The sequence below is a fragment of the Staurois parvus genome, unplaced genomic scaffold, assembly GCF_062004578.1.
Source record: "Staurois parvus isolate SC_StPar_1 unplaced genomic scaffold, SC_StPar_1.0 ptg000855l, whole genome shotgun sequence".
NCBI lineage: Eukaryota > Metazoa > Chordata > Amphibia > Anura > Ranidae > Staurois > Staurois parvus.
The window spans coordinates 621,210-644,328 of record NW_028318651.1 but is presented as its reverse complement, the minus strand read 5'-3'; the positions used below and the strand labels follow the sequence as shown (position 1 = coordinate 644,328).

General features: G+C 47.1%; 1 protein-coding gene across 1 annotated transcript in view; it reads right to left on the bottom strand.

Moving 5' to 3' along the window:
* EPB41L5 (erythrocyte membrane protein band 4.1 like 5) overlaps positions 1-21,732 on the bottom strand; it is a 72,201-nt gene extending 50,469 nt beyond the window's left edge. The window contains exons 1-2 of the mRNA XM_089655604.1: positions 21,635-21,732; positions 3,201-3,387 (exon numbers count right to left, since the gene is read on the bottom strand). Coding sequence (XP_089511730.1) covers positions 3,201-3,380 — 180 coding nt within the window. The 5' untranslated portion in view covers positions 3,381-3,387; positions 21,635-21,732. The remainder of the gene's footprint in view (positions 1-3,200; positions 3,388-21,634) is intronic.
* Between the last annotated feature and the right edge of the window lie 1,387 nt (positions 21,733-23,119).

Genomic DNA, 23,119 nt, shown 5'->3' with positions numbered 1-23,119 from the left:
CGGAGCAGAAAGACCTTCCTAGCGAGTTATGTGCGAGATAAAAGGGGCGGAGCAGAAATACCTTCCTAGCGAGTTATGTGCGGGATAAAAGGGGCGGAGCAGAAGGATCCTCCTAGTGAACTATGTGCGGGATAAAAGGGGCGGAGCAGAAGGATCCTCCTAGTGAGTTATGTGCGGGATAAAAGGGGCGGAGCAGAAGGATCCTCCTAGTGAGTTATGAGCGGGATAAAAGAGGCGAAGCAGAAGGATCCTCCTAGTGAGTTATGTGCGGGATAAAAGGGGCGGAGCAGAAGGATCCTCCTAGTGAGCTATGTGTGGAATAAAAGGGGCGGAGCAGAAGGATCCTCCTAGTGAGTTATGTGCGGGATAAAAGGGGCGGAGCAGAAGGATCCTCCTAGTGAACTATGTGCGGGATAAAAGGGGCGAAGCAGAAGGATCCTCCTAGTGAACTATGTGCGGGATAAAAGGGGCGGAGCAGAAGGATCCTCCTAGTGAACTATGTGCGGAATAAAAGGGGCGAAGCAGAAGGATCCTCCTAGTGAACTATGTGCGGGATAAAAGGGGCGGAGCAGAAGGATCCTCCTAGTGAACTATGTGCGGGATAAAAGGGGCGGAGCAGAAGGATCCTCCTAGTGAACTATGTGCGGAATAAAAGGGGCGGAGCAGAAGGATCCTCCTAGTGAGCTATGTGTGGAATAAAAGGGGCGGAGCAGAAGGATCCTCCTAGTGAGCTATGTGCGGGATAAAAGGGGCGGAGCAGAAGGATCCTCCTAGTGAGCTATGTGCGGGATAAAAGGGGCGGAGCAGAAGGATCCTAGTAAGTTATGTGCGGGATAAAAGGGGCGGAGCAGAAGGACCCTCCTAGTGAGCTATGTAAATAAAAGGGGCAGAGCAGAAAGATCCTCCTAGTGAGTTATGTGCGGGATAAAAGGGGCGGAGCAGAAAGATCCTCCTAGTGAGTTATGTGCGGGATAAAAGGGGCGGAGCAGAAAGATCCTCCTAGTGAGCGATGTGCGGGATAAAAGGGGCGGAGCAGAAGGATCCACTAGAGTCATGGCTGCCTCCTGTATGTGAACTCTCACCTTCCAACACAGAAATATCTCTAGCGGAACATTAGAAATACAAACACTTGGCTTTCACTTTCCTGCTTACAACCAAAAAGAAAAGGAAAAAAAAAAAAAAAAAAAAAAAAAGGAGAATGGAAAGCTCCTCTAAAAAGAAACACGAAGTATCCTGGCCGGGGCTTCCTGAGTAGCAGAGCTGATTAGTCGCCATTCACACATGAGCTGCGCTGACAATTGGCCGGAACCTTCTGAATGTTAATTAATATCTGGATGATCCTATTAGCGGAACGTTCCGTTGTGTTACAAAGGTGAGCTATTCATTGTGACAGAAGTTTCCTTCTCATTCAAGATCAGCGTTCCCGTAAACCGCGCCGACAGTTAGCGAGCAATTAGAGGGACGAGATTTGCTTCCTCCAGATCCCGGACACAAAGTCTTCCCGAAAATTACAGCAAATCCCCGAAAATAATAAGGTTTACGGTTTATAGAAAACGGAGGTTTAAAACGAAGAAATAATTCCATGAGAATCATCCCATAATAACCTCAAATACCAACCCAGATAATGTGATCGTTAGATATAAGATATATTATACAGGAGTGACATCACCGCTCTCTGGATATAAGATATATTATACAGAGTGACATCACCGCCCTCCAGATATAAGATATATTATACAGGAGTGACATCACCGCTCTCCAGATATAAGATATATTATACAGAGTGACATCACCGCCCTCCGGATATAAGATATATTATACAGGAGTGACATCACCGCCCTCCGGATATAAGATATATTATACAGAGTGACATCACCGCCCTCCAGATATAAGATATATTATACAGAGTGACATCACCGCCCTCCAGATATAAGATATATTATACAGGAGTGACATCACCGCCCTCCAGATATAAGATATATTATACAGGAGTGACATCACCGCCCTCCAGATATAAGATATATTATACAGGAGTGACATCACCGCCCTCCAGATATAAGATATATTATACAGAGTGACATCACCGCCCTCCAGATATAAGATATATTATACAGAGTGACATCACCGCCCTCCAGATATAAGATATATTATACAGAGTGACATCACCGCCCTCCAGATATAAGATATATTATACAGAGTGACATCACCGCCCTCCAGATATAAGATATATTATACAGGAGTGACATCACCGCCCTCCAGATATAAGATATATTATACAGAGTGACATCACCGCCCTCCAGATATAAGATATATTATACAGAGTGACATCACCGCCCTCCAGATATAAGATATATTATACAGGAGTGACATCACCGCCCTCCAGATATAAGATATATTATACAGAGTGACATCACCGCCCTCCAGATATAAGATATATTATACAGAGTGACATCACCGCCCTCCAGATATAAGATATATTATACAGGAGTGACATCACCGCCCTCCAGATATAAGATATATTATACAGAGTGACATCACCGCTCTCCAGATATAAGATATATTATACAGAGTGACATCACCGCCCTCCAGATATAAGATATATTATACAGGAGTGACATCACCGCCCTCCAGATATAAGATATATTATACAGAGTGACATCACCGCCCTCCAGATATAAGATATATTATACAGAGTGACATCACCGCCCTCCAGATATAAGATATATTATACAGGAGTGACATCACCGCCCTCCGGATATAAGATATATTATACAGAGTGACATCACCGCCCTCCAGATATAAGATATATTGTACAGAGTGACATCACCGCTCTCCAGATATAAGATATATTATACAGAGTGACATCACCGCCCTCCAGATATAAGATATATTATACAGAGTGACATCACCGCTCTCCAGATATAAGATATATTATACAGAGTGACATCACCGCCCTCCAGATATAAGATATATTGTACAGGAGTGACATCACCGCCCTCCGGATATAAGATATATTATACAGAGTGACATCACCGCCCTCCAGATATAAGATATATTATACAGAGTGACATCACCGCCCTCCGGATATAAGATATATTATACAGAGTGACATCACCGCCCTCCAGATATAAGATATATTATACAGGAGTGACATCACCAGCGACCTTTATCAGAGGACAGACCAATCACAGAACACTCACCGGCAGATCCACGCTGACATCACTCCCGTCCAGCAGGGACACCCGACATGTGATCACCGATTTGGCATCTCCAGCCGCCGGGATGTGGGTTGCCGCTTTCTGGGCTTCTCGGAGGCGTTCCTTCTCCTCATGGCGGCGCATAGACCGGCGCCCAATAGTGCGCCGGAAGAAACTGAACATCTTTTAGCTGCAAAGGAAACAAAGAAGCTCATTATATTTGTATTTTTATTATTTGTCGTCTTTCAAAAAACATTTATTGATCAACAAGACGCCGGTATCACCAGCGTCCGGCACGGGACAATTCACAAACCGATGGAAAAGGATGACGAAAAGAGGGAGGGGCTCCGCACATCCTGCCAACGGCGCCAATTGTCTGCTTATGAAAAGCTAGAAAGGGAGGAAATAACAAATCCTCACCTTTGTGTATAACATCGCACGGTCCCTGGATGAAGGAAACTCTGAGGAACAGTCATGGCCAAAAATCTAGTTTCCCCTCCCACCCCCCGGCATTTTCATCAGATAACGCACCACTTCACCCAGAAAATTGTTACAAATATTTTGGCATTCTCAAGTTTATTTCTTTTGTTTGTATTGGTATGACACAAAAAAGTGGAGAAACAAAAAGCCAAATCTGACCCATTCCATGCCAAAACACCAAAAATGGACCGGACAAAATTATTAGCACCCTCCATGCAATATTTGGTGGCACACCCCTTGGGAAAAAACACAAAAAAAAAAAAAAAAAAAAAACAACAATCACGGAAATCAATGGCTTTTTGGAACCATCAATGGCTTCCTGGAACCATCAATGGGTTTCCTCCACCTCTCTACTGGAATTTTGGATCGCTCTTCTACCACCAAATGCTCCAGGTCTCTCAGATTGGAAGGTTCCTTTCCCCAACTGATGTTCTGAGATCCCTCCACAGGAGCTCTATGGGATGGAGATCTGGACTTATTGCTGGCCAGTTCAGTCCTCTCCAGCGCTTTGTCTGACACCATTTCTGGGGGCTTTGTGATGTGTGCTTTGGGGTCATTGTCCTGCTGGAAGACCCATGACCTCTGATGGAGACCATTCCACCTCTCTGCTGGAATTTTGGATCGCTCTTTTTCCACCAACTTCTCCAGGTCTCTCAGATTGGAAGGGTTCCTTTTCCCAACTGATGTTCTGAGATCTCTCCACAGGAGCTCTATGGGATGGAGATCTGGACTCATTGCCGGCCAGTTCCGTCCTCTCCAGCGCTTTGTCTGAAACAATTTCTGGGGGCTTTTTAACGTGCGCTTTGGGTCATTGTCCTGGTGGAAGATCCATGACCTCTGACATTGGACACCCAACACTCTCATGAAATAATTAAAAAAATAAAATAAAATAAAATTTTCAATTGGCCTGGCTGGAAGACCCAACGCTCTCTTGAAAAAAATAATTAAAAAATAAAAAATGTCCCCTTGGCCTGGCTCGAAAACCCATGACCTCTGATGGAGACCCAACTAAAATTTTCCCTTGGCCTGGCCCTGGATACACAGGGATTTACTAACACTGCAAAATCTGGATCAGCTCGACATAGAAACCAATCAGCTTCCAGGTTTTATTGCCAAACTGAAGGTAGACCGCCATGCACAGCTGCCCCAGATTCCGAGGTCACCAGTTTTAGTAAATCTCCCCCACAGTATATTACAGGTCACCAAGTTGGGGTTCTTCAACGCGCTGCGGGCCGTTGCCCTGCCCAGCGAGTCCCTGATCTCCTTACATTTTCAGCACCGGGTACGTCATACCTTCTATCACCAGACACAGTCCTAAAAATGACGGGCCGAGATTCGCCCAGGGACCCGGAGCAGCGGTCGCTCAGCCGTTGGACGCTCCAGTGATGGAACTCCTTTGAGACTTAGAGAAACCAGAGACGACTCGCTGACAAAACCTAAGAACAGGTTTTACCGGGCAAATATCTTCCAATTTTACTGCGAGATCCGTGTCTGGACACGACAGAAACGTCATCGTTATCACAATCCGGCGGCAGATGGGAAGGCTGCGGGCGTACGAGGAACCTTCCAACCTTCTACCAGTCCATTGAAATGTGTGTGAGACGATTCTAATCTTCACCGTGTGTGCGAGTTCCCACGCCTGGCCACACATTCCGGATCCAGAAAAAAAAAAAAAAAAAAAAAAAAAAAAGGAAGAGGAGACTCTGCGGCCGTTATTTTACGTTAACTGCCATTTTAGGCTCAAGAAGGCTTAAAACTGGCCACACACAGCCACACGCACGCACGGTCACACGCACGCACGGTCACACGCACACCTATAGGATTTCCACTGGATTTCAATAGCAGGAATTGTATCTATGGAAATATGAAAAAGGTGCAAACTGCGTTCAGCGGCCCACGATTGGACACTACAGAGAATCCCGAATTTTGATCGATATTTAGTCGATCGATAACACTCGACCACATAAGACTCTTCTGATCAGTGAGGGAATGAACGGGACGATTTACTGTGCTGCAAATGACCAAATAAAAATCGATGCCAAAGATTGTGGCAGGGAGATGTCGGGAGACAAATCCTGACTCCGCCCATCAGGCACCATCCGGGACTAAATGATCACTTATGTGTGGATGAGTCCTTTAAGTACCTCGTCTTCTGATAAGATGTGACCCAGAAATATGATAAATTCACATGTAAACAATGTATCGGGAATCACCTACAGTATAGGGCCCAACGTACAGAGGTCGCCTACACAGGGATCTACTGGGCTCGACGTAAGGGGGTAGCCTACAGGGCCTGACGTACGGGGGGGGGGGGGGGGCGCGTCACCTACGGGGTGTGACATATAGGGGATCGCCTATAGGGTAAGTGATGTTAAAGTCGTTGTAAACCCTCCATATCCCCAGTGACGTGACTGGCCACAGGTGATACACAGAGACATAAGTTGTACCTGTTTACCTCCATTTAAAGGGCTGAAGTTACAATTTACAGTGCTTGTCTGAGAATTCAGTACAAAGGGGGCGGAGAGCTGAAATGACACAGAGCTCAGCGAGGAGAGCTCAGAGCGGATTGGAGAGAAGGGACACCCCCCCCCCCACACAGGAATAGAGCTGAGACTGTCAATCTGCTGGAGGACCCTCCCGTGTCACCGTTTTTCTCCTGGTGTCAGGAAAACTGATAGCAGAAGGAGGAGACAGCAGACAGAAGTTACACTTTGGGAAAGATTTACTGAAAATCTGGAGCACATAGAATCTGGTGCAGTTGTGCCTGGGAGCCAATCAGCTTGTTCAATGAAACTTTGGCAATAAAACCTGGTAGACTTGGACAGAGGGGTGGCGGTGGACGTGGTAGACTTGGACAGAGGGGTGGCGGTGGACGTGGTAGACTTGGACAGAGGGGCGGCGGTGGACGTCGTAGACTTGGACAGAGGGGCGGCGGTGGACGTCGTAGACTTGGACAGAGGGGCGGCGGTGGACGTCGTAGACTTGGACAGAGGGGCGGCGGTGGACGTCGTAGACTTGGACAGAGGGGCGGCGGTGGACGTCGTAGACTTGGACAGAGGGGTGGCGGTGGACGTCGTAGACTTGGACAGTTCCCCACACACAGCTAATGTGTAAGGTAAAGTCTATAGGCTGGAAAAATCAGAATATAAATGGATATAAAACTGGCTAAAAGATGGTATTCAGGAGTAGTGGTTAATGATTCACTCTGAATGGTCTGGGGTCATCAGTGGTTTACCCCAAGGTTCAGTGTTATTAGTGGGGAACCCCTACTTTTGAGATTATATACACACACACATACATACATATACACACGATATGGTGTCGGGGGTTTCAGTCTTTGCAGATGACACCAAGCTGTGCCGGGGAATAAAGCCGACCTCAATGCTCTGTGTAATTGGGGGACTATGGGGCAAATGAGATTTAATGTTGATAAATGTAAGGTTCTGCACTTGGGGGCTAAGAATATGCATCATACATACTGGGGGGGTCAGTGGTGGAGAAGGATCTGGGGGATCTGGGAGATCACAAGCTTAATAATGGCAGCAATGCCAAGCTGCGGCTTCTAAAGCGAACAAAATCCTCTCTTGTATTAGGAGAGGTATAGACTCCAGAGAGAGAGATATCACCCCCCCCCCCCGGTACAAATCATTAGTAAGACCTCATCTGGAATATGCAGTTCAGTTTTGGGTACCAATTCACAAAAAGAACATTGGGGAACTGGAGAAAGTATAGAGAAGGGCAACTAAACTGATACGAGGCATGGAGGAGATTAAGGGGTGGGGATATCATCACCATGTATAATACATAAGGGGGGGATAGGATCTCCATGTATAATACATAAGGGGGGGATATGATCTCCATGTATAATACATAAGGGGGGGATATGATCTCCATGTATAATACATAAGGGGGGATATGATCACCATGTATAATACATAAGGGGGGGATAGGATCTCCATGTATAATACATAAGGGGGGGATAGGATCTCCATGTATAATACATAAGGGGGGGATAGGATCTCCATGTATAATACATAAGGGGGGATATGATCTCCATGTATAATACATAAGGGGGGATATGATCTCCATGTATAATACATAAGGGGGATATGATCTCCATGTATAATACATAAGGGGGGGATATGATCTCCATGTATAATACATAAGGGGGGATATGATCTCCATGTATAATACATAAGGGGGGGATATGATCTCCATGTATAATACATAAGGGGGGGGATATGATCTCCATGTATAATACATAAGGGGGGGGATATGATCTCCATGTATAATACATAAGGGGGGATATGATCTCCATGTATAATACATAAGGGGGGGATATGATCTCCATGTATAATACATAAGGGGGGATATGATCTCCATGTATAATACATAAGGGGGGATATGATCTCCATGTATAATACGTCAGTGGTTCATATAGTGAACTCGGTGTGGTTATCCCCCCTGAGGTCATCACAGAGCACAAGGGGGCGCTCTTTAGGTCTGGAGGAAAAGAAATGTAATCTCCAACCACAGAAAGGTTTCTTCACAGTAAGAGCTGTGAGAATGTGGAATAGTCTCCCTCCAGAGTTGGTTGTGGCCAGCTCAGTGGATTGCTGTAGGAAAGTCCTGGATTCTTTCTTGGATACACAGAATATAACTGGATATAACATTTATAGGGAAAGTTGATCCAGGGAATATCCGATTGCCTCTCGGGGGATCAGGAAGGAATTTTTTCCCCTGCAGGAGCAGATTGGATCGTGCTTTGCTGGGTTTTTTTGCCTTCCTCTGGATCAACTGTGGCTGTAGGTTTAGAACGTTTTTTTTTTTTTTTTTTTTTTTTTTTTTTAAATGGTTGAACTGGATGGACTTTTGTCTTTTTTCAGCCAGACTAACTATGTACATTACACTCCGATTGCATGAACACAGCAGAACAGCAGATTGTACCGTCCGATTCTAACTTGTGTGAGCATTCAATGGAACATCACTACTGTGAACGTCATCCAATGAACAGTCATCCCCAAATCGCACCCCCACCATGGTGACCGATCAATAGATCATCGATCACCTTCAGGTGAAACCCTGACGAAGCATCGAAGGTACAAAATGTATCACATCGAAAAATTCCCCGATTTGTAATTGTGACAGAAAATGTCTCCATCTTATCCGCATTCCTTGTGTAACGAAACCAGACCGACACCCCGCCCCCCCCCCGGGAAAGTCCCTGGAAAACCGAACGGATTTCATTTCTTCATTCTCCCAGTACAGCGCTGCGGTATATGTCAGATATATATAATAATAATAGTGTGTGACTGTGGGGGAGGGGACATTAGAGTGTAAGCTCCTCTGGTACTGGGACTGTGGGGGGAGGTTACATTAGAGTGCAAGCTCCTCTGGTACAGAGCCTGATGTGACTGTGGGGGGAGGGGACATTAGAGCGTAAGCTCCTCTGGTACTGGGACTGTGGGGGAGGGGGGACATTAGAGTGTAAGCTCCTCTGATACAGAGACTGATGGGACTGTGGGGAAGGGGACATTAGAATGTAAGCTCCTCTGGTACAGAGACTGATGCAGCTGTGGGGGAGGGGGCATTCGAGTGTAAGCTCCTCTGGTACAGAGACTGATGCGACTGTGGGGGAGGGGACCTTAGAGCGTAAGCTCCTCTGGTACAGAGACTGATGGGACTGTGGGGGAGGGGACATTAGAGTGTAAGCTCCTGTGGTACAGAGACTGATGGGACTGGCTCAGTGATCTCTGTACAGCGCTGCGGTATGTGTCAGAGCTATATAAATGTATAACAGTGTGTGACTGTGGGGAGGGGGGGGGGGGGCAGAGTGTAAATGTCCTCTATGGAGGATGGTGGTGGAAGTCTCCAGGGACAGAAGGGCTCTATATTTAGGCTCTAATCATGTATGTGGGGGTCTTGGAGACAGGTGGGGGGAGGGTAGGAGGTGACTATTCAGCAGCAATGAAGTGACACCTTGGAGAATACTGATAACACCCCTCCCTGCCCCCAGGACTCTGTTGTAGGAAACAATCAAGATAAAATGCTTATAAAGATAGCCAGCTTCTGGTTGTAGAAGATCCATCAATCACCAGGAGACAGATCTGCATCTCACATGATCAGTTCTCAGCCAATGACAAACCGGAGCTGAGAGAGGAGCAGTGAAGTGCAGTCACCGTGCAGTACTATTGCTGCTCACCAACGTTGGCCATACACTATACAAATTTTCCTTTAGGATTTACCAAAATGATCTAATACAGCGCCTTGAAAAAAAAAAAAAAAAAAAAAGTCTTCCTCCCCCTTGAAAATATTCCACATTTTGTCATGTTACAACCAAAAATGTTAACGTATTTTATCGGGATTGGATGTGATAGACCAACACAAAGTAGCCCATAATTATGAATTGGAAGGAAAATGCTAAAATGGTTTTCAACATTTTTTGTTTTCTTATTTCTAAACACTGCACATCACCCTGAACCAGGGGCGGACTGACCATTTGGGAACTCGGGCACCGCCAAGGGCCCGGGGTCAGTAGGGGGGCCCCATGAGATGCCCCTGGTACCTTTCATAGGCTTTGAGTTTGGTTTGAGTGTGGATGAGGACACAGGGGCCCAATGATTCCCTATTGCCCGGGGGTCCCATGAGTTGTCAGTCCGCCCCTGCCCTGAACTTACCATCCCCACTGTGAAACGTGGTGGTGGTGGCAGCATCATGTGGTGGGGATGCTCTTCTTCTGCAGGGACAGGGAAGCTGGTGAGAGTTGATGGGAAGATGGATGGAGCCAAATACAGGGCAACCTTAGAAGAAAACCTGTTAGAGTCTGCAGAAGACCTGAGACCGGGGCGGAGGTTCCCCTTCCAGCAGAACAACGACCCGAAACCTCCAGCCAGAGCTACAATGGAATGGTTCAGATCAAAGCATCTTCATGTGTTAGAATGGCCCAGTCACAGTCCAGACCCAAATCCAATGGAGGATCTGTGGCCAGACCTGAAAATTGCTGTTTCCAGACGCCCTCCATCCAATCTGACAGAGTTTGAGCTATTTTGAAGGTGAACCTCCGCCCCGGTCTCAAGTCTTCTGCAGACTCTAACAGGTTTTCTTCTAAGATTTCCCTGTATTTGGCTCCATCCACCTTCCCATCAACTCTGACCAGCTTCCCTGTCCCTGCTGAAGAAAAGCATTCCCACAACATGATGCTGCCACCACCACCATGTTTCACAGTAGGGATTGTGCATTCAGGGTGATGCGCAGTGTTCATTTTCCGCCACACATAGCATTTTGCTTTTCGGCCCAAAAGTTCAGTTTTGGTCTCATTTGACCAGAGTCCCTTCTTCCACATGTTTGCTGTGCCCCCCACATGGCTTCCTGAAAACTGCAAATGGGACTTCTTATGGCTTTCCTCCAACAATGGCTTTCTTCTTGTCACTCTTCCATAAAGGCCAGATTTGCGGAGTGACGACTAATAGTTGTCCTGAGGACAGATTCTCCCCCCTGAGCTGTGATCTCTGCAGCTCCTCCAGAGTTCCCATGATGGGCCTTTTGGCTGCTTCTCTGATGAATGCTCTCCTTGCCCGGCCGGTCAGGTTAGGTGGACGGCCATGTCTTGGTAGGTTGGCAGTTGTGCCAGAGTCTTTCCATTTTCGGATGATGGATTGAACAGTGCCCAGTGAGATGGTCAAAGCTTGGGAGATTCACGTGACTTTGGGCGGGTGGGGGGGGGGGGGGTTACATTGAAGTCTGTGTCCCTCAAGGGTGCATGAAAGTCGGACCAAAAGTGCAGGAATTACTGTCAAGTCGCTGCGATTTGAAGCCTCACAAGTGTGAATGGTACTCATTGGGAAACATGTCCCATGAAAAGTCGCACAAGTGTAAATGGGCTCTAATACTGGAAGGAATAGAGATCTCGGAGTCCATCCAAGCTGCATCCTGTGTTCAGTCCTGGTGAAGGAGTGGTGGAACCCATTTTAAAAACTTAAAAATTGTAATTTTATAAGGGCCATAGCACTAGAAGACTGTCATTCGTGTTTTATTGTATTCCCCCAATTGGGCTTTAATGGTGAGGAACACAACGTAACAATATTCTAAAATGATCGAGACAGATTTGTCGACTCCGGAGACGGGACATTCAAAGAAAAGGAAAGTCGAGGAGAAAACGGAGAACCGTGGCAGGTGATAAGTCGGGGTGCCCCCTTAGGACAGGTATGCGGGAAGTGCGACAACCTTCTACCAGACCAGCCCGACCAGACAAAGAACCGGTTCTAAGAAAAATAAAAAGGTGATCTATATACATTGCAAGTTTGTTTTTGTTTTGTTCCCCCCCCCCCCAAATTCACAGCACTTCCTACAGTTCAGTCTTGTAATAGGAAACCCGGAATGTCCAGGACTCCTTTAGGAACATGGAGGCCTCATCCACGCCTGAGAGGAGCAACTTCCAGGTATTTGTGTAGAGTGCAAACCAACAGAAGAGAGTAGGCGTGCGCACCCACCGGGCTAATACTCAGAGAAAATGTCAAAATTTAGTAAAAGCATTACAAGTAGGTGCCTCGACCCACCTGAATGAACCCCAACCAAAACCCAAGCACCCCCCACCGCCCCCAAGGACAGGCCCTACCAAACCTCCCCCGGGGGAGAGCACCATCAGCGGGGATTAGTTAGGCGTGGGTGGGTTCCTCAGCTCTTCCCAGATCGGGGGGGAGTTTGGCAGGCATTCCCCTGGGGGAGGTTTGGTTGGGCCTGTCCTGGGGGTTGGGTCATAGGCGGTGGGGGGTGCTTGGTTTATGGTTGAGGATGGTGTTCGTTCTGGGTGGTTCGGACCACCTACTTGTGATGCTTTTATGATTTAGACCTGGGGTCTCCAAACTTTTTAAACAAAGGGCCAGTTTACGGTCCTTCAGACTTTGAAGGGCCCAGACTGTGGCCATTGGGAGAAGATACTCTGGTGTCAATGAGAGTTTAAAGGTCCCCCATCATTGGTGGGAGGAACGGCGCCCCGTCATTGGCGTCGGTGGGAGGAACGGCGCCCCGTCATTGGCGTCGGTGGGAGGAACGGCGCCCCGTCATTGGCGTCGGTGGGAGGAACGGCGCCCCGTCATTGGCGTCGGTGGGAGGAACGGCGCCCCGTCATTGGCGTCGGTGGGAGGAACGGCGCCCCGTCATTGGCGTCGGTGGGAGGAACGGCGCCCCGTCATTGGCGTCGGTGGGAGGAACGGCGCCCCGTCATTGGCGTCGGTGGGAGGAACGGCGCCCCGTCATTGGCGTCGGTGGGAGGAACGGCGCCCCGTCATTGGCGTCGGTGGGAGGAACGGCGCCCCGTCATTGGCGTCGGTGGGAGGAACGGCGCCCCGTCATTGGCGTCGGTGGGAGGAACGGCGCCCCGTCATTGGCGTCGGTGGGAGGAACGGCGCCCCGTCATTGGCGTCGGTGGGAGGAACGGCGCCCCGTCATTGGCGTCGGTGGGAGGAACGGCGCCCCGTCATTGGCGTCGGTGGGAGGAACGGCGCCCCGTCATTGGCGTCGGTGGGAGGAATGGTGCCCCATCATTGGTGTCAGTGGAAGGAATAGTGCCCCGTCATTGGTGTCAGTGGAAGGAATAGTGCCCCATCATTGGTGTCAGTGGAAGGAATAGTGCCCCATCATTGGTGTCAGTGGAAGGAATAGTGCCCCATCATTGGTGTCATTGGGAGGAATAGTGCCCCATCATTGGTATCAGTGGGGGGAATAGTGCCCCATCATTGGTGTCAGTGGGAGGAATAGTGCCCCATCATTGGTGTCAGTGGAAGGAATAGTGCCCCATCATTGGTGTCAGTGGGAGGAATAGTGCCCCATCATTGGTGTCAGTGGAAGGAATAGTGCCCCATCATTGGTGTCATTGGGAGGAATAGTGCCCCATCATTGGTGTCAGTGGGAGGAATAGTGCCCCATCATTGGTGTCAGTGGGAGGAATAGTGCCCCATCATTGGTGTCAGTGGGAGGAATAGTGCCCCATCATTGGTGTCACTGGGAGGAATAGTGCCCCATCATTGGTGTCATTGGGAGGAATAGTACCCCATCATTGGTGTCACTGGGAGGAATAGTACCCCATCATTGGGTACCCTTGGTTCACAGCGAAAAAGTGTTTTACATAAACAGTATGTGAATTGTTAATGCATGATGCTGCATTTGAAGTCACAGCTAGCGGTATATATTAACAACCCAAATGCAACCACATTTTTAAGACCTAAAGCAGGAAAAAAAGCCTCACAAAAAGGAGGAGGAGCCTGACAACCAGTTCAATTTCCAAAGCCAACACCAGGATAAAGATCCTCATTTTCAAAGAGGTGACAATAATCATCAGCCGTCCAATCAGATCCCAGGGCTGTAAATAATGATCCTTATCCTTGTGTAAATCCTGAGGTCATAAAACGTTCGCTGTACACAAAGCGCGCCCTGCGCCTCCTGAGGACGCGGTCCGTGTGTACACACAACATCTGGGGGAATACAATGGGAGGGGGGGCGGTACTGCATGGAGGTGACAAGTGTCACAATGTCCTGTCCCAGCACACAATGGAAGTGTACACATTCCACACAACCACCCGGCCCGCCCACTGCAGGGGAGAAATAGCACCATCACAGACTGTGGGGAAGTACAAAGTGTTACAAACAATAAAACGGATACAGATAACAAAGATATCAAATGTTTCCATTGATGAGTATATAGAGTTCTACAGATACAAAAAAAAAAAAAGTATTGCACACTGTATACATGCAGCACACAGTGTGCAGCAGCAAGAGGAGCGAAAAAGAATAATCTATACAATGTTTCCATTGAAAGGTATGTAGACTTCTACAGATACAAACCTTATTGCTGCACACTGTATACATGCAGCACACAGTGTGCGGCAACAAGAGGAGCAAAAATTAAAAAAAAGACCAAGTCATATAGTGACGTCATGTCCTGTAGTGCAGTACAAAGTGTTACACACTGATACCAAAAAATAAAAAAATAAAAAAAATTGATAGAATGCTTCTATTTACAAGTACATAGAGTTCTACAGATACAAAATGTATTGCTGCACACTGTATACATGCAGCACATAGAGAGAAAAGAGAGAGAGAGAAAAGAGAGAAAAGAGAGAGGGAGAGAAAAGAGAGAAAAGAGAGAGGGAGAGAAAAGAGAGAGGGAGAGAAAAGAGAGAGGGAGAGGGAGAGAAAAGAGAGAGGGAGAGGGAGAGAAAAGAGAGAGGGAGAGGGAGAGAAAAGAGAGAGGGAGAGGGAGAGAAAAGAGAGAGGGAGAGGGAGAGAAAAGAGAGAGGGAGAGGGAGAGAAAAGAGAGAGGGAGAGGGAGAGAAAAGAGAGAGGGAGAGGGAGAGAAAAGAGAGAGGGAGAGGGAGAGAAAAGAGAGAGGGAGAGAAAGAGAAAAGAGAGAGGGAGAGAAAGAGAAAAGAGAGAGGGAGAGAAAGAGAAAAGAGAGAGGGAGAGGGAGAGAAAAGAGAGAGAGAAAAGAGAGAGAGAGAGAGAGAGAGAGAGAAAAGAGAGAGAGAGAGAAAAGAGAGAGGGAGAGAGAGAGAAAAGAGAGAGGGAGAGGGAGAGAAAAGAGAGAGGGAGAGGGAGAGAAAAGAGAGAGCGCGAGGGAGAGAAAAGAGAGAGGGAGAGCGCGAGAAGAGAGAAGAAGAGAGCGCGAGAGAGAGAAGAAGAGAGCGCGAGAGAGAGAAGAAGAGAGCGCGAGAGAGAGAAGAAGAGAGCGCGAGAGAGAGAAGAAGAGAGCGCGAGAGAGAGAAGAAGAGAGCGCGAGAGAGAGAAGAAGAGAGCGCGAGAGAGAGAAGAAGAGAGCGCGAGAGAGAGAAGAAGAGAGCGCGAGAGAGAGAAGAAGAGAGCGCGAGAGAGAGAAGAAGAGAGCGCGAGAGAGAGAAGAAGAGAGCGCGAGAGAGAGAAGAAGAGAGCGCGAGAGAGAGAAGAAGAGAGCGCGAGAGAGAGAAGAAGAGAGCGCGAGAGAGAGAAGAAGAGAGCGCGAGAGAGAGAAGAAGAGAGCGCGAGAGAGAGAAGAAGAGAGCGCGAGAGAGAGAAGAAGAGAGCGCGAGAGAGAGAAGAAGAGAGCGCGAGAGGGAGAAGAAGAGAGCGCGAGAGGGAGAAGAAGAGAGCGCGAGAGAGAGAAGAAGAGAGCGCGAGAGAGAGAAGAAGAGAGCGCGAGAGAGAGAAGAAGAGAGCGCGAGAGAGAGAAGAAGAGAGCGCGAGAGGGAGAAGAAGAGAGCGCGAGAGGGAGAAGAAGAGAGCGCGAGAGGGAGAAGAAGAGAGCGCGAGAGGGAGAAGAAGAGAGCGCGAGAGGGAGAAAAGAGAGCGCGAGAGGGAGAAAAGAGAGCGCGAGAGGGAGAAAAGAGAGCGCGAGAGGGAGAAAAGAGAGCGCGAGAGAGAGAAAAGAGAGCGCGAGAGAGAGAAAAGAGAGCGCGAGAGAGAGAAAAGAGAGCGCGAGAGAGCGCGCGAGAGAGCGGGAGAGAGCGGGAGAGAGCGGGAGAGAGCGGGAGAGAGCGGGAGAGAGCGGGAGAGAGCGGGAGAGAGCGGGAGAGAGCGGGAGAGAGCGGGAGAAAAGAGAGAGCGGGAGAAAAGAGAGAGCGGGAGAAAAGAGAGAGCGGGAGAAAAGAGAGAGCGGGAGAAAAGAGAGAGCGGGAGAAAAGAGAGAGGGAAAAAAGAGAGAGAAAAAAAAAAAGAGAGAAAAAAAAAGAGAGAGAAAAAAAGGAGAGAGAAAAAGAGGAGAAAAAAAAGAGGAGAAAAAAAAGAGGAGAAAGAGAAAAAAAGGAGAAAAAAAAGGAAAAAAAATCTATACAATGTTTCCATTGACGACTATATAGAGTTCTACAGATACAAAACGTATTGCTGCACACTGTATACATGCAGCACTCAAGCAGAGCACACAGTGTGCAGCAACAAAAGGAGCAAAAAAAAAAAAAAAGGCCCAAGTTATATAGCGCCGTCATGTCCTGTAGTGCAGTACAAAGCGTTACAGACTGATACCATAAATACATTTATACAATGTTTCCATTGACAAGTACATAGAGTTCTACAGATACAAAACGTAGTGCTGCACACTGTATACATGCAGCACAGTGTGCAGCAACAAGAGGAGCAAAAAAAACAAGTTATATAGCGCCGTCATGTCCTGTAGTGCAGTACAAAGTGTTACAAATGGATACCATAAATAAATAAAATAATCTATACAATGTTTCCATTGACAAATATATAGAGTCCTACAAAGACAAAAACGTATTGCTGCACACTGTATACACACAAAGCACACAGTGTGCTGCAAAAAAGTAAGCTGGACAAGAGGAAGAAAAAAAAAAAACAAACAAAAAACAACCAAAGTTGTATAGCGTCGTCATGTCCCGTAGTGCAGTACAAAGTGTTACAAAAAAAAAAAAAACAAAATCTATAAAAATGTTCCCATTGACTAGTATATAGTTCTGCAGGTACACAATTCATTGATGTACACTGCATGCACCCACACAGCACACAGTGTGCGGCCACAACTGAGCTAGTCCCGGACGAAAAAAAAAATATTTCTATTATTTATATAGCGCCATCCTTTGCAGGGGTGCAGTACAAGGTGTTGCAAAAGCTCTACGGCATCTGCAAAGTTTGTTGATGCACACTGTGTACACAGATAAAGCACACAGTGTGCGGCCACAACAACTGAGCCAGTCCGGGACAAAAACATTACTTTTATATAGCACCATCATCGGCAGTGGGGCAGTACAAGGTGTTACAAAACAATAACTCTACAGCAAGTGTAAAGTTCATTGATGCACGCTGTATACACAGATAAAGCACACACACACAGTGTGCGGCCACAACCACTGAGCCAGCCCAGAGGAGGGAGAATAAATGTCATATAGCACCATCATATCCAGCGGTGCAGTACAAAGTGATACAATGATAACTCATGGAGAGAAAAAAAAAATGTAAATATATAAAAAGCATTTAGAGTTGTACAGCATGTACAATATTCCCTGACGCACACAGGCAGAGCACACAGTGTGCAGCAAAAAAAAAAATAAATTTTTTTTTTATAATATATATATATTAATATATATATATATATATATATATATATATATATATATATATATATATATATATATATATATATATATATATATATATATATATATATATATACACATACATATACATACAATTAAAAAATATTTATTAGGATAGATAATAGATAGATACACACACTAATATACATACTACTTAAAAAATATTTATTTTACACACACACACTATATATATATATATATATATATATCTTCTCTCTCTCTCTCTCTATCTATCTCACACACAATTAAAAAATATTTATTTTACTTTTTAAATAATATATATATATATTTAAAGAATAAATGAAATATTTTTTATTGTATGTATATATATATATATTTATTTATTTATTAACAATGGAGTCAGTCCAGGAAAAAAAAAATATATATAATTTATATAGCACCATCATAACCAGTGGTGCAGTACAAAAAGTGTAACAAACTACAACTGCAGCAATTACAAAAAGCAAATCGAGGCATACTGTACACACACACACAGTGTGCAGCCACACCTGAGTCGGCCCAGAGGACAAAAACTAATATTACTAATAATTTACATAGCGCCATCATATGCAGTGGTGCAGTACAAAGTGATACAAACAATAACTGACAATTCCAAAGTTCACTGGACACATGTACACAGGCAGAGTACACAGTGTGCAGCCACACCAGCCCAGAGCACAAAGACTATTGATCGGTCATATAGCACCATCATAGCCAGTGGTGCAGTACAAAGTGATAGGAACAATAAAATATAAACACATAAAAGGCGCTTCCACTAAAAGTTATACAGCGATAGACAGTCATCACAAAAAGGAACAATATCCCCTGATGCACACGCTATACAAAGTACACAGTGTGCAGCCACAACTAAGCCAGGCCAGAAGGTGAAATCATATAGCGCCATCATATACAGTGGTGCAGTACTAAAAGTGACAAACAATGGTACCTGATATAAAATATACAAAAAGAAAAAAGGTTTCCATTGACCAGTATATACCAAGTACAAGGTACAAAATCTACAGACAGAGTACACAGTGTGCAGCTACAACCGAGCCTCTCCAGAGGAGACAAATAACACCATTACATTTATATAGCGCCAGCACATTCAGTGGTGCAGTACAAAAAAGTGACAAACACATCAAATGTTTCCACTGACCAACACACACACCAACCGAGTCAACCATCAGTACTGCTCATTTATATAGCGCCATCATATACAGCGGTGCAGTACAAGTGATAAAGCAAACAATGATTACCCGATACAAAACACATCAAATGTACACACACAGGGGCGGACTGACAACTCATGGGGCCCCCGGGCAATAGGGGATCATGGGGCCCCTGTGTCCTTGCCCAAACTCAAACAAGCCTATGAAAAAGGTACCAGGGGCATCTCATGGGGCCCCCTACTGACCCCGGGCCCTCGGGCAGTTCCCGAATTTCCAAATGGTCAGTCCGCCCCTGCACACACAACTACTACTACTCATTTATATAGCGCCATCATATACAGTGGTGCAGTACAAAAAGTTACAATGACAGCCGATACAAAACACATCAACTCTTTCCAGTGACCAACATACACACTCCACTGATGTACACTGAACACACTACACAGTGTGCAGCCACAACAACTGAGTCAGTCATCATTATTGCTCATTTATATAGCGCCATCATATACAGCGGTGCAGTACAAAAGTGACATACAATGTTTACCCGATACAAGACACATCAAATGTTTCCACGGAGCAGAATATACAGCAATTACAGAAAAAGGTACAACCTCCACTGAAAACACCCAGAGAACACAGTGTGCGTCCACAACTACCGAGCCAACCCGGAATACAAACACTGTTATTTTATATAGTGCCATCATAGGCTGTGGCGCAGTACAAAGTAAGTGATACAGTCAAGTGGCACTGATTGAGACATTACATAAACTGTTGATACATACCAGGAGAAGGATACTTAGGTTTTAGAAAAGAAAGAAAAAAAAGTGACAGTTACTTTCAGTCCAATGAGATTGTTAATTTTAGTCACATGACTAAATAAGGACACATATGTTATAGTGAATCCGAAAAGAAATGATTTTATTACAGGTATTTAAATGGCACCAAAGTGGGGTGTGTGTGTAATATATATATATATATATATATATAAAATATATGGGGTGCTATGCGGATAACAATCGGCAGACTGTGGTGGGGGCAGGACAGGTTGTAGCAGTCGGTCACACCGCTGCCATTCAATCGCAATTTCTGAAGACTTTGTTGCAACTTGTGAAGATTTTCAAGGATTTCTTGCCATTTGCATTGCAATTTCCATTCTATGTATGTGAAATCGCAATAAAGTGCAGAAAGTCATGCGAGAACGACTTTAGAAATGTTGCTGAAGCAAAAATCGCACGTTACGACACCGACATTCACTAGATGCGATTTCAATTCGCAAATCACAGCGGTATAACTAGGCACTTAATGTCTCATGATTAAATTTATCCACCTCTGAAAGCATAGATAACCCCCCCCCCCGTCTACAGACCATACAAGAGACCCCCCCCCCCCAAAAAAAAAAAAACAAAAACAGAAAAAACCAGCCGGCACACACGTCAGCCAAGGTTGCGATCGGCCAGCTTGCCCCATGTATGGCCAACGACCAATGAATACTAGCAGCGGGCTGTGATGGGTTTTCATGTCTCTATAATGACTATCTCCATCTGAAAGCAAAACATAACCCCCCCCCCCCCCCCCCCATCTACCGCCAACATACACACCACACAAACGATTGGCCAGCTTGCCCCACGTATGGTCAACAACCCATGGCAGTGGGCTGTATTGGCTTTTCATGTCTCTATAATGACTTTATCTCCATCTGAAAGACATAACACCCCCCCCCCCCTTATCTACAGACCATACAAGAGAGGATCCCTGAAACCCGACAACACACACATCACCCAAGGGTGCGATCGGCCAGCTTGCCCCATGTATGGCCAACGACCCATGAATGACAGCAGTGGGCTGTGATGGGTTTTCATGTCTCTATAATGACTATCTCCATCTGAAAGCAAACGTAACCCCCCCCCCATCTACAGACCATACAAGAGAGGATCCCCGAAACCCGACAACACACACATCACCCAAGGGTGCGATCGGCCAGCTTGCCCCATGTATGGCCAATGAATGCTAGCAGTGGGCTGTGATGGCTTTTCATGTCTCTATAATGACTATCTCCATCTGAAAGCAAACGTAACCCCCCCCATCTACAGACCATACAAGAGAGGATCCCCGAAACCCGACAACACACACATCACCCAAGGGTGCGATCGGCCAGCTTGCCCCATGTATGGCCAATGAATGCTAGCAGTGGGCTTTGATGGGTTTTCATGTCTCTATAATGACTTTATCTCCATCTGATTGCAGACATAACCCCCCCGCTATCTACAGACCATACAAGAGAAGAGCCCCCCCAAACCGCCAACACACACATCACCCAAGGGTGCGATCGGCCAGCTTGCCCCGCGTATGGCCAATGAATGCTAGCAGTGGGCTTTGATGGGTTTTCATGTCTCTATAATGACTTTATCTCCATCTGAATGCAGACATAACCCCCCCGCTATCTACAGACCATACAAGAGAAGAGCCCCCCCAAACCGCCAACACACACATCACCCAAGGGTGCGATCGGCCAGCTTGCCCCGCGTATGGCCAACGACCAATGAATGCTGCGATCTGTAGCTCCAGAAAGCCTGGGGAGGCTGAGCTCACACACAGAGCAACAATCGCTACATTGTAACACAAAGAGAGCCGGAAACAAAGCCTGAGCTGTGCACCCGGCCAGAGATGGAGGGGGCCCCCAGCCTGCACCCCTGGGCCCCTGTGCACCTCTCACCTGGGTGTCTGCAGCCTCCTCCAGCCTCTACTCCCTCTCTCATCTCCCAGGAAATGGCGTCTGGGAATGGCAGGCTGCACAGCTCAGCTTAAAGTGGCCACACATTGCCAGGGGGGGGGGCCCACAGGAGGGGGGAGGGGCTGAGTGCACACACAGGATCCCAGCCTGCCCCCTGCCTGTCCTCTTCACATGTCATCCTCTGTTTACATTCGCAGTGTTTGTTGGGATTGTTCAGTTCGCTTTTGAACGTTGGAGCCAAATCGATCGTTCGACCGCAAACTTCGGACTCAATGCAAGTCTATGGGACTCGAACTTGTAAATTCAAAAGGCTTGTATGCGAGGCATTGGCCATGAAAGTGGTATGGGGACTCGAGGATTCGGGGATTCGAGGACCTCGAGGACTCAGAGATTCGGGAACTCGAGGACTCGGGGATTCGGGAACTCGAGGACTCAGAGATTCGGGAACTCGAGGACTCGGGGATTCGGGAACTCGAGGACTCGGGGATTCGGGAACTCGAGGACTCGGGGATTCGGGAACTCGAGGACTCAGAGATTCAGGGATTCGGGGATTCGGGGACTCAAGGACTCGAGGATTCGGGAACTCAGGGATGCAGGGACTCAGAGATTCGGGGACTCAGAGATTCGGGTACTCAGAGATTTGAGGACTCGGGGACTTGAGGACTCGGGGACTCAAGGACTCAGAGATTCGGGTACTTGGGGATTTGGGGACTCGAGGACTCGGGGATTCGGGAACTCGAGGACTCAGAGATTCGGGATCTCGAGGACTCGGGGATTCGGGAACTCGAGGACTCAGAGATTCGAGGACTCGGGGATTCGGGGACTCAAGGACTCGAGGATTCGGGAACTCAGGGATTCAGGGACTCAGAGATTCGGGGACTCAGAGATTCGGGTACTCAGAGATTTGAGGACTCGGGGACTCGAGGACTCGGGGACTCAAGGACTCAGAGATTCGGGAACTTGGGGATTTGGGGACTCGAGGACTCGGGGATTCGGGAACTCGAGGACTCAGGAATTCGGGGACTCAGAGATTCGGGGACTCAGAGATTTGGGGACTCAGAGATTCGGGGACTCGAGGACTCAGAGATTTGGGGACTCGAGGACTCAGAGATTTGGGGACTCGAGGACTCAGGGATTTGGGGACTTGGGGATTCGGGGACTCAGAGATTCGGGGACTCGAGGACTCAGGGATTCGGGGACTCAGAGATTTCGGGACTCGAGGACTCAGAGATTTGGGGACTCGAGGACTCAGGGATTCGGGGACTCGAGAACTCAGGGATTTGGGGACTCAGATTCGGGGATTCTGGGACTCGGGGATTCTGGGACTCGGGGATGCAAGGACTCGGGGGTTCAAGGACTCGGGGACTCGAGGACTCAGAGATTCGGGGACTCAAGGACTTAGGGATTTGGGGACTCGGGGATTTGGGGACTCAGAGATTTGGGGATTCGGGGACTCCAGGACTCAGA